We start from the raw sequence: 12444 nt of genomic DNA on the forward strand, positions 1-12444 counted from the left end.
CCTCCTCCAGGCCTTGCATCCGATCCGTGTCAGAGCAACACGCTTGTCTTATGCAAGCCGCTGGCCATTCCTTTTTTCCAGAATCAGAGCCGATTCAGACTGTTGGGGAGTTTCCTGCACCACCCCATGAGGCCAGCAGAGGGAGCTGGTGGCACAGGCTGGGGGCCGCCCCGAGCCTGGGGCTTGATCCCAGCTCCCCAGACACGGCAGACGAGACTCAGTTTCCCCACAAGGGCAGTGAGCAAGGAGGCCAGCCTGCCTCCAGGAGTAAGGAGAGATACCCACGTAAAGCTCCCCCATCATGTAGCCCGTGCCAGGGCGACCACCCCTCTCAGCAGCCTCACCTCAGCCAGCGAGCCCCTCTGGACCGACTTCACCACCACCGCCTTGTTCTTCTCCTCGATGTCAAAGCCATAGTCCTCCTCCTGGGGCAGGATCTGAGGGCCCAACATAAGAGAGACAGTGAGGCCCCACCTCGGCCCCCACGGGACCAGGACCCTGTGGGCTCCTCATGCCCCAGATCTACCAGGGGTGGGGGTGAGGTGCGGCAGGAAGGAGTAAACCCAGGCAGCGCCCAGGAAGCAGCAGGTGCACAACACACATCACCTCACTGTCAAGGGAAGACCCATTGCTAGCTTGTCCCTGGCCCGTCACGGACCACGTGTTCAATTAGTTTTTTGTTTTGGTTTTTTCCCTTTTTAAGGCCACACCCACGGCATATGGAGGTTCCCAGGCTAGGGGTCGAATTGGAGCTACAGCTGATGGCCTGTACCACAGCCACAGCAACGTGAGATACGAGCTGCGACTGTGACCCACACCACAGCTCACGGCAACGCCAGATCCTTAACCCACTGAGTAAGGCCAGGGATCAAACCCGCAACCTCATGGATGCTAGTCAGGTTCGTTACCACTGTGCCACAACAGGCATTCCTTGTTTACTTTTCATTGCTGTCTCCCCTTCCTCCTCCCAACCTGAGGACAGAGGCTCCTTGATTCCGCCCTGCTGTCTCCTCATCTGCTGGCATACTGCAGGTGCTCAATAACATTTACTGGCTTAAGGAATAAAATCTATCCAAAAGTGTCCAGCCCACCAAGAACTTGGGGACAGGATTGGAGTTTAAGGAAGAGCATTCTCCCCATCACAGGATGACAGGCATGTGGGGTGTTTGGGGTCAGCGGTGGTGGGAATATAGGGAAATGTATTTATTCATTCAATGGACATTTTGCTGCGCTGCTGCCTGTTACCTGGACCAGGTACCTTACTGTTCCATTAACAGCACCGAACAAGACAGATCGTTCCTGCCCTGGTGCAGCTGACTGTCTAGTGCAAGAGACAGACTAGAAACAAACAAAAAACAGACTGTGATGCAGGGAGTGTAAAGCAGTTAGAATTAAAATAAAGCACTTAGAGAGAGAGAGAATGTGGCATGGCCTGGGCCAGAGGAGGTGATATCTCAGATGAGAGCTGAATGAAATGAGGAAGAGAGTTGATTTTTGGGGGGTTTTTTTTTGTTTGTTTGTTTGTTTGGCTGCTCCCATGGCATGCAAAAGTTCCTGGTCCAGGTATCGAACCCTTGCCACAACAGTGACCCGAGCCACAGCAGTGACAATGCCAGATCCTTAACCACCAGGCCATCAGGGAACTCCTCCCAGACCAAATTTATAAAGAGTGGAGAAAAGTGCCCCCGACAGAGGGCACAGCATGTGCAAAGGCCCTGAGTCAGGCTTCAAGGTACTAGAGAATAAGAAAGACCAGAGTGGCTGGGCTGGGTGGGGTGAGGAAGGAGAGCACTTAGGAGATGAAGCTGGAGAGGCAGAAGAGTCTGGTAGACGGTAACAGACTTGATCCTAAGTGTGACAGGAGCACTGGGGAGCTTTCCTGTGGGAGAAACGGGCACTGGCACAGCAGCCCCTGAAGTACTACAGGAGAGAAGTTAATGAAGCCATCCTCCTATAAGGCTGATTTTGGCCCCATAGGGCCCCATATGGCAGCAGACCTAACCTCTCTGAGCCTTTCTCCCGGTTGCCCGCTGTGGGCCAGGTCTTAAGATGAAGGCTGCTGCTCATTGGTAGGCAGGGAAGCAGAATTTGGTGGGCTAGGCTGGTAAATATTCTCCCTTAAGTGCAAGGCTGTTTACAGCAACAAACCAGGCTGTTGTGCCAGCCCAGAAGACCCAAGGCTTTGTTGTGCAGGAGGAGTCATTTCAGGAGGTCATCTTCTCCCAACACTAGGCTGGGATGTAGCAGAGATGGAAAGGAAAAGAAGGCGGGCCCAGTAGGCCCAGTCTCACTTGTCAAGAGGGTAGTCTGGCTAGGAAAGGGATCTGGCCTCTGGGCGGTGTGGCCAGCCACCACCTAGAATGCCCCATCCCGCTGGGTACTCCCAGTTGAGCCCGACTTCTCTAGCTATCACCTGAAGTTGCCCCATTCCCAGGCCTGCAGGTGGGTCTGGGAAAGAAGAGGCAGTGTGGTTCAGCTCTGCTCCTACCAGCAGGCGCTTTGCCAGAATGTTCTCCACCAGCTTGAAGTCGTTGCGAAGCTGTTTGTTCTTGCTGCTGATCCCCTCCATCTCCTCATCTGCGTGGAAGCGGAAGTACTGGGACTCATCCTTGAACTCACTCTTCTCCAGCACTGCGAACGCACAGACACAAGAGCATGGACGGGGTTAGCTCACACAGGATGCTCTCAGCAGCGCCTGCCAACTGGCAGCCACGGGCCGGAACCAGCCCCCTGGACAAGTTTGGTTTGGCCAGCACAGTGTTCTCTTAAGTGGAATCATGAGCCAAGACTAACATATTAGGCTATGGCACATAAAAGTCTGGCTTTCTGAGTTCTCTTGAAAAATCTGAACCCACCCCACCTGTTACTAAGGCATATTACAAAGCCATGGGAATAAAAACCAGCGTGGGAGACTACAGCAGAAACAGATTAGAGAACGAGCAGAAGAGAATACCAATAACAAAAGAGGACAATGTTTACGGGGACTCTGCACAGGATGGATGTTGCATGACCACAGGGAGTATTCCACAGATGGCATGGGAAAAACTGACTCAAGGAAAACAATAAACAAAAAACTGGATCCCTACCTCACGTCATATATAACAATACACTCCTGTTGGGTTAAAGACCTAAACAGGAATGGGAAAACGAAAGCTCGCCAAACAAAATGCAGGAGAATATCTTTGACCTACAGCAGAGAGGGAGTTCCGGGACAAGAATCACCCCCCCAAATGCACTATGATAAAATTAAGGATTTTCGTTTGATAACAAGGCCAAAGGCAGGCCGCAGATTCAAAACTAACATACTGTCTAAAACCAACAAAGAATAAATATCTAGGAGTTCCCGTCGTGGCGCAGTGGTTAACGAATCCGACTAGGAACCATGAGGTTGCGGGTTCGGTCCCTGCCCTTGCTCAGTGGGTTAAAGATCCGGCGTTGCCGTGAGCTGTGGTGTAGGTTGCAGACGTGGCTCGGATCCCGCGTTGCTGTGGCTCTGGCGTAGGCCGGTGGCTACAGCTCCAATTGGACCCCTAGCCTGGGAACCTCCATATGCCGCGGGAGCGGCCCAAGAAATAGCAACAACAACAACAATAACAACAACAGACAAAAAGACAAAAGACAAAAAAAAAAAAAAAAAAGAATAAATATCTAGAACATGCAAGAAACTCCAATAAATCAACCTGAGAAAGTGGGGAAATTCCTAGGTAAATGGGCAAAGGATATCAATGGGCACTTAGATGGGAAAACCCAACAGGGTGGCAAGTGTGTGAAAAAGAACCTAACCTCACCAATAAGCAGAAACAGACCACAGAGGAACACTCTAGACCAGGGACTGGCAAACTCAGTCCCTGTGGGCTGAATTGTGGCCCACTTCCTATTTTTATAAATAAAGTTTTATTGGAACATAGCCACACCCATTTATTAACATATTGCCTGGGGCTGCTTTGGGGCCACAGTGACCAAGCTGAATAATTGCAAGAGACTGCATGGTCTGCAAAGCCCAAACTATTTACTATCTGGGCCTTTACAGAAAAAAACCTTCCAACCTCTGTTCTAAGACAAGCTAGGAAAACGGATAAAAAGAACGAGGAACAACCAGCATGTGATAAGGTCCCTGTGACTTCTAGTGCTGGGCCCCCTGTGGAGACAGGATGACGTTCGCCTCATCTGCAAACAAGGACGGATCTGCTGTACCCCTTTCACAGGTGGGGAGACTAAGGCCCAGAGAAGCTAGATGAACTGCCTAAGGTCACAGAGCCCAGCCTCCTCTTCACCATACTGCCCTGCCTGGCCTGATAGAGGGGGTCAGGGACGATTACATAAAGGGGGCAGCTTCTCAAGTCAGTGGGCCCCTGAAAGAAGGCCGGCCAGCTGCCTTAGCTTCACGACATCCCTGCTGTCCCTGAAGACAGAAGCTGCCCAATCTGGTGACTATACCAGGAGGGCTTGCTTTTCTGTCTCCTCCTTCCCCAGGACAGCTAGCTGTTTGTGAGCATCTTTCTTGGGCCACCCCCACTACCTCCGTGGAGAGAACAGACACACAAATTGCTGCTTTCCCCAGACGGGCGCCGAGCCCCAGGAGGCCGGCGGGCTCCCCCTCCACTGTAAACAGGAGGCTGGACGACCCGGAGTGGGTGGAGGAAGCGCAGTGTTATGTCTCGGCTGAAATGTTTGGGGAAACAGCTGGAATCCCAGAGTCCAGGAGCTCAGCCAGGTGAGGGCAGACCACTCCCAACTTCCAGTCGAGGCCACTGGCCCATCTCTATGGGCCCAGATCCGGGTTCAAATCCCTGCTCAGCCCCTCCCAACTCCATGGCCAGTTAGCCTCTCTGAGCCTTGGTTTCCTCCTCTGTGGGGATAATGACTGCACCTGTGAGGACTAAATGGTGAGCCTCGGGTTCCCTGTATGCACCTGATGCGAGAGGACTGGACCACCAGCCTCGGAGGTCCCTCCCTGGGGACAGCTTGGGGCCTGGGGAGCGCCGATCGGACACCACAGAGGCGCCACGCAGGCCCCACCCCCGCCCTGCACCCTGCGCCCCTAACCTGCACTTTGTAGCAGCCACAACCCTCGGATTTGGCCCTTTCCTCTTTTCGCCAAGTTTTGAGTTCGTGGCCAGGAAGGAGGGAGCAAGGGCCGCGCCCTGCAATTTCCCTCCTGGAGCAACCCTGAGGGTGTTGGTGCCGCCCAGAGTCACGCCGGCAGAAGTGTCCTCCTCCAGCCGCCTTCCCAAAATAGCAGCTGGGGTGGACCCCTAATTACTCTCACCCACAAATGAGAGGTTCTGCCCAGCTGATGGGAGGGAGCCATGGAGCAGGGCCTGCGGGAAACAGGGCGGCTTTCGGGAACAGCCGAGGCTGCCCGGCTGGGCCGACCTGCACCTCTCAGCCCAGACAGGGAGGGGACAGCGGGGAAACTGAGGCTCCGGAGGCGGGCCTGTCTGCTGAGTCAGGCCTAGAAGCAGCCTGCCTGCCGGCTACCAGGCAGGGGGCAAATCTCACGATGTCTCATTGCATGGGCACTTCTCTCTCCTTGCTGAAGGGCCGGCCAGCAAGCCCAGCCGCCAGACCAGGGGTAGAAAACTGTTTCTCTAAATAAAGTTTTATTGGCTCACAGCCACGCCCACTTGTTTACCCTGCTTCCAGCGGCAGAGCTACGACAGAGACCGTGCACCTGCGAGGCCTGAAATATTTACTATCCGGCCCTCTGCAGACAGAGTGCCGGGCACAGGGCAGGAGCTGAGAGGAGCAAGGGCCAGAGGGCCTCGCTGAGGCTCACCCCACAGCTGCCACCACCTGGGTCCCAGCCACGCGGTCCCTCTGCTGGACCACGGCAGCTGCCTCCTCCCTGGCCTCTGCGCTTCTACCCTCACCCTCACAGACACTCTCCACAGCAGCCGGGGGTCTGAAGAGCCTCCGCTGGGCAGGCCCTCCTCTGCTCAGGGCCTCCCTCCCAGGACTCCCTCACTGGAGTCAAAACCCAGGGCCTCCTCAATGCTCACAGCAGTGTGGAACATGCACTCACTTCACTGTTTCTCTCTCACACACACAGAAACACACACACACACTCACGCACAGTAGAGCAAGACTTGTCCGTCTCATTCACCCTGGGTCCCCAGAGCCCAGGGAGAGAAGGGCACCCAGGCAAGTGACAAGGCCCTGGGGAATGTTCTGGAAACAGCAGAAAGGCTCCTCGGTGGGGGGTGAAAGTCCACGGTCCTGAAAGGGTAGGCGCCTCAGGGCTCCCCAGGGCCCTAAGGAAAGGCCAGAGCTCAGTGGTTGACCTGCAGCCTAGGATGCCAGCCTGCCTGGGTTCAAGTCCCAGCCCCTCCTAGTCATGTGACCTTGAGCAAGGGTCCTAAGTGCACGGGCTCCTGCTCCTCATTTATAGATGGGGCTGATCTTCATACCATCAAAGGATTGTCACAAGGATTAAACTAATTAATAGATGGGGCGGTGGCAGGAGGCGGCCGGGCAGGCAGAGGACAACTTCCATGTTAATTTAACAATGTGGTGCCAGGGCAATCGCCGTCTCCTGCCCTCTCCCCAGCTTCCTGCCTCAGGACCACCTCAGGACTCTGTCCCCTCATTCGTGCTTCTCCTGTGGGAAGAGAAGGGACTGCTGGATCTGAGGGCCGAGGCCCTGCCTGGCTTCCTTCCTCTCAGGCTCACAACCCACCTGTTTTTTGCCCCATGGACCCCTGTCCGCTCCTCCCTGGAAGTGTGTGGGCCAGGCCCACATCGTCCAGCCTCACTGCCCGCCCTGGGATGCCACGTCCCAGGGGGAGGCAGGGCTTGGGAACCCCACGGAGTTGACCTCAGATCGGGTGTGTTTTTCCAGCCAAGAATTACCAGCCACCTTGGTCCCCACTGGACATCTGAAGTGACCTCCCCAACAGTGCAGAATGGGAGTGGGGGGAAGGGTGGAACTCCTGGGCTGCCCCAAAGCCCTGGGGGGCCACAGGCCTGGACGGTGGGCCACGTCCAGCCCGGGCTCACCCATGGGCAGGCTGGGCAGCTGCCCACCACCATTTGCTCTCTCTGGGCCTCAGTTTCCCTTCCCTGTAAAATGCACCAGGGACCAGGGGCCCTGCCAGCTCTTCTTTTCCAGGACAGACCCCCCCGCCCCTGGGTTGGGTAAAGGGAAGGGGCGGATTACCGTGGTGCATGAAGCCGTTGTTACACAGGCCCACACCAAGTGCCACCGCCTCCTCGCGCGTCTGGCAGTCGCCCTGGAACAGAAGCAGAAGGGGAGGGTGTTAGGTGGACTAGCAGCCGAGGGCTGAGCCAGGCTGAGGAAAAGCCCATCACTATCCCGGGAACGGAGTCTCCGTGAAGACAAGGATGCGTCTGCTTTGTTTACCGCAGGATCCCCCAGCCGTGTGTGACTAATAAACCCCTGAACAAGAAAAGTATTTAATTGTATGGTAATTATTTTTTTTTTTTGTCTTTTGTCTTTTGTTGTTGTTGGTTGTTGTTGTTGTTGTTGCTATCTCTTGGGCCGCTTCCGCAGCATATGGAGGTTCCCAGGCTAGGGGTTGAATCGGAGCTGTAGCCACCGGCCTACGCCAGAGCCACAGCAACACGGGATCCGAGCCACGTCTGCAACCTACACCACAGCTCACGGCAACGCCGGATCGTTAACCCACTGAGCAAGGGCAGGGACCGAACCCGCAACCTCATGGTTCCTAGTCGGATTCGTTAACCACTGCGCCACGATGGGAACTCCTAATTGTATGGTAATTATTTAAATGTGATAAATGCATTGTATATCACGTGAGAAACACCACGAAATAGAGATTTTATGTGGCAGACTCTTGGTTGCCCAGCAACAACCCTCCCCCAGCCATCCTGCCCTAGCACTAAAACCCTCAGTGTTACAGACGGCAACACATCTACCTAAACAACCAAGACCCCAGCCTCCCTTACGGCCAGCCGTGGCCGATGAGATATAAACAAAAACCAATGATGAGGAGCTCCAGCAAAATGCTCTTTGTCCCTGGCCCTTCCTTTCTTTCTCTTCCTCCCCCCCTCCCCCGGAACAAAGATGTGATGGCAGGAGCTCCTGCAGTCATCCAAGACCACAGTGTGACATCAAGAACAGAAACATGCTAAGGATGGCAGAGCAAAAAGAAAGAGTGTGATCCGCACAGATATCATGAGGTTATCCCAGCAGCTCTGGGCCACCAACCTCTGGGCTTCTCTAATACTGAAGAGAAATAAACCCCTCATTCATTTCAGCCTCTGTAGTTGCCTCTCTGTGCCTACCTGACCTAGCTCCAGCCAGTGAGATATCAGAAGCCTACCAGAGGATTCTGGAAAATATCTTCCTCCCTGATAAAAGGGAAAACAGCAGTACCCCTCTCTGCCTGGGATAAAGTCACGCGAGGCCAGACTGAGGCCACCATGGTTGGTGTATCACCGCCCCCCCCCCCAAGCCCCCGACCCCCTGCCAGCAGCGGAGGGGCCAGGGAGGGCATTCCTCAGCTAAAGGAAAATGAATTCAGAGGCAGCCAAGGCCAAGGCCAGGGCTCAGACCTGGAGCAGAGAGCCTAGGGGAGCCGTGGCCTCAGTGCCTCGCTGCACTGGCTGCCCTGGGCTGACTCATGGAAGACTAATCTGTCCTATGGGACCCTAGGCCAGCAGCTGGAGGGCCGAATACTCAGAGCCCTGCCGGGGGAGGCGGCCGTGCATGCCAGAGGCTGTGACTGCAGCAGCCGCCCCCAGCTGTGAGGCCAGCAGGCCCAGCTCTGCAGCCTGGGCGGCCCAGGCAATCATCAACCCCCTCACAGTCTGGGCTCCCAGCCCATCCCTGCCCCAAAGGGCCCTGAGGTGACGCACGGGGAGGGGGGGGTAAAGTTAGGACAGCAGCGGGATTCCCTAGTGAAAAGTGAAATACACTGACCCTGGATGCGCCCACCACCGGTGAAGCCAGCCCCCACCCCACATCCCACCAGCTGTGGGGAAACCAAGCCACCAAGTGCCCATTTTCTGCCTTCTGGGAGGAAGGCACAGGCACACGGAGGCTGTGCAGTTAATCTCACCACTGCCTCTCTCCCACCCCCACTCGCACACCAGGCCCCCGTATGGCTCCAGCCACACGGGCCCTGTGTTGCTCCTTCCACATTCTGCCAGCGACCCCACCTCAGGGCCTCTGCACTCACTCCGTCCTCCCCCTGGAATCCCTGCCCTGGCTTTGCAGGTCTCAGAGCCCACGTCAGCTCCTCAGAGTGGCCTTGCCCCAGCTGCCTTGCTCATCGGCCCAGAGGCAACCACTCTCATTAACCCCATTTGACCCACGAAGAAACCGAGGCACAGACAGGCCTGGCACTTGCCACAAACAGGGAAGCTCGGGGAGGCCTGGCCGCCCAAGGTTACGACCCAGGCTCTTGTCCTGACCCTGTTCATCCTTTGCTTCCTCTGCCAGAGCCCTGAGCTGCCAGCCCGGCCTTCGCCATCCTGTGCCGGAAACCCTGCCGCCGTCAGCACCACCATCTGCCTGACCGCAGGGATCGGCGTGGCGGGCACTTTGGGCACGATTCTGGGCAGCCAGCGCAGGAGCCGGCAGAACTGGGCCCTCCCGCCCCTGGCTCCTGGCCTGCCCCTGCTCCCTCCTGCCCCCACCCCCTGACTGCCTCTGCCCAGGGCGTCCTGGAGCCCAGGCAGCACTGAGCGAAACCCAGGGAGCAGAGAGGTGAAGAGATGAAACTCTGGAGCTGGAGTCCTGGGGTTCAAACCCCAGCTTGGCCAAGCTGTGACGTGGGCAATTCCTCAACCTCTCTGAGCTTCGTTTCCTCACTTGTACTTTTTTATCCCCAGATTTAACTCTCCAAGGCCTCTGCCACCCCTCAGTACGGACCCCACCGTACAGGCTACAATCAATACAGAGGGCTACGGTTACCCTTTCGGCTATTACCGACGCCCCCCCATATACACCAGCTTATAAGCACACCCCATTCCTGTGTGCCCTGAGGCATCTTACATATGCTGAGCCTCGGTTTCCTCATTAGGGAAATGAGGATAACAACTGTTTTCTGAAGATTAAAGGAGATAATGCACAGAGAAGGTCAGAAGTGATCCAGGACATAGCTCGTCCGTCAAAGGACCAAGACCGCTCTTATCCTCAGAGCGCCAAGAACTTTCATCTGATTGGTTGGTAGGGGCCCCTCCCCCAGCCTCACGGGATGAACTCCGAGGAATTCTAAGCCACCCTCAGCACCCCCTGTTCTCTTCCCCTGGGAGTGGTTTAGGGGTACATGCAGAACCCATGTCTCCATGAGCCCTAAGGGGAAGACCACTGGGAAAGGGAGGGGACTGGACAAAGTTTCCTCTCCCGACAAACAGAGTGAGAAAGCTCTTTCCAACGCCACTGCTGGCTGCCCTTGGCCATGGCCCTACATAGATGTGATACGTGGAGCTGTGGCAGCCGTCTTATGATGATGAGGCAGCTGGCAAGATGGCAGAACAAAAAAAATGGAAAGAGCCTGCATATAAACAGCATTGTTGAGGACCGTGAACTCTGGACACCTGGTTACATGAGCGAAGAACATCTTTATTGTGTAATAGAGGTTTCCTATTATAAGAGAGAAAAATGTCTTGACTGCCTAAGTCAGGTTTCTTATGATGCACAGCCAAAAGTAGAGAGGAGCTAGTGGGTTCAATCAGCATTTTGTTTTCAGGAGCAGAATGACCTAGAAGCTAGAAATGAAGATGTGTTCAAAGCAAAATAACCCTCCTGAACAACGTAATTATGTGTTTTCTTCTTGATGCTCCCGCTAAGGCACAAGGTGACGATGACTCTTGAAATCAAGACTTGCTGTAACCAGATGTCCCTGTGGCTCACTCTCCACTCAAAAGTCGCTGCTCAATGTGACCTGCTCAGACCCCCTGTGACACTGCAACACCCCAGCCGTTTAAAAGGTCCGCTCCCCCCACCCCACCCCCCAGTGGCTCCCACGCTCTCGATTCCCACCACCAAGCTGGTGCCTGGCACCAGCTAACATAGTATTTTACTTCTTTTCCTTATTTATTAAAGGCCTCCCTTACCCCTCAGCAGAAGTTAAGATCCACGGGGGGAGGAGTTTGTCTTGTTCACTGCTGCGTCCCCAGAACCGAAAACAGTGCCTGATACACTGCAGGTGTTAAAGAGGGAAATGGATAAATGGATGAACCCAAGAGCCCTCTTGTTGGATTTCTCTACACTCCCGTCTACCTCCTCACTTTATTTTATTTTTTGCTTTTTTTAAGGGCCGCACCTGTGGCATCTGGAAGATCCCAGGCTAGGGGTCGAATTGGAGCTACAGCTGCTGGCCTACGCCATAGCCACAGCCATGTGGGATCTGAGCTGCATCTGTGAGCTACACCACACCTCACGGCAACGCCGGATCCTTAACCCACTGAACGAGGCCAGGGATTGAACCCATGTGCTCATGGATATTAGTCAGGTTCACTACTGCTGAGCCACCACAGGAACTCCCTATCCCCTCATTTTAAATACTGCCCAGGAGCTAACAAGGAACAGAGCATCTGCAGCAAGATGCTACCTGAGCAGCAGGTGTGCAAAGCCTACCCCTCCCCCACCCATCTCCTCCATCTCCACTGGGGAGGCCAAGGGGCACCCCAAAGGAGAACGCCCAAGGAGAAAGCTTGATTTCCCCAGAAATACTGGTGTTTCATCCCTGCCTCCCCATCACTGTCAATGGTGCTTCCAGCACCCACCACACCCAAACCCCAGGACCCATCCTTGATCCCCACTCTGTGTGGGGCTCCATCCTGTGCAAACCATCTCCAAACATTTCCCAGGATCACCGCTCGACAGCTCGGTGACTCACCCCACTCCCAGCTCATGCCTGGGATTTGCCACTTAAGGCAAACCCCACACTTATGCTTTGAAACCAATGGGCAGCCGTGGGCACCAGTGCAGCTTGGGAAACATAAGGCCACAGAAAGGGCTGAGGTAGGTTTCAGAGAGCCCTGCCCCCTGGCATATACTGGGTCTGAACAAAGGACTTAAAAAAACAAAACAAAACAAAACAAAAAACCCTCCAGGTGTCACCCCTCACCTGTCGCACAGTACACTCAAAAGATGGGACGCCAAGCAGATCGCCCCAACCCCTCCCCAGCTGTTTCCCAGTCTTACTGTTCCTGCGCCCCCAAAGCCCTCCTCAATTTCTCCAGGCTTCTATACTGCATGTGACTATGAGGCACCTTGAGTCTTTTGTGAAGGAAATGAGGAATTATAAAAACAGTTCCATTTTTTGAGCGATTACTCTGTTCCAGGCACCATTCCAAGCATTTTAGATGATTAACTCATTGACTCCCCAAAATCATCCAAAGGGGAAGGTACTGGGTTTTTGTTTTTATTTTTGTTTTCTGCTTTGTAGGGCTGCACCCGAGGCACATAGAGGTTCCCAGGCTACACCACAGCTCACGGCAATGCTAGAT

General features: G+C 54.9%; 1 protein-coding gene across 2 annotated transcripts in view; it reads right to left on the minus strand.

The window, feature by feature from the left end:
* Positions 1-12444, minus strand: part of PREX1 (phosphatidylinositol-3,4,5-trisphosphate dependent Rac exchange factor 1) — a 198219-nt gene that overhangs the window by 32991 nt on the left and 152784 nt on the right. For both annotated transcript variants that reach the window (XM_021078040.2, XM_085004110.1), the window contains exons 15-17: positions 7160-7232; positions 2489-2631; positions 345-437 (exon numbers count right to left, since the gene is read on the minus strand). In XM_021078040.2, the coding sequence (XP_020933699.2) occupies positions 345-437; positions 2489-2631; positions 7160-7232 (309 nt within the window). The remainder of the gene's footprint in view (positions 1-344; positions 438-2488; positions 2632-7159; positions 7233-12444) is intronic.

This window comes from Sus scrofa, chromosome 17, assembly GCF_054392235.1.
Source record: "Sus scrofa isolate SSC_HxYL_T2T_F1_AM1 chromosome 17, Sscrofa_HxYL_maternal_Yorkshire_Landrace_v2.0, whole genome shotgun sequence".
Taxonomy (NCBI): Eukaryota; Metazoa; Chordata; class Mammalia; order Artiodactyla; family Suidae; genus Sus; species Sus scrofa.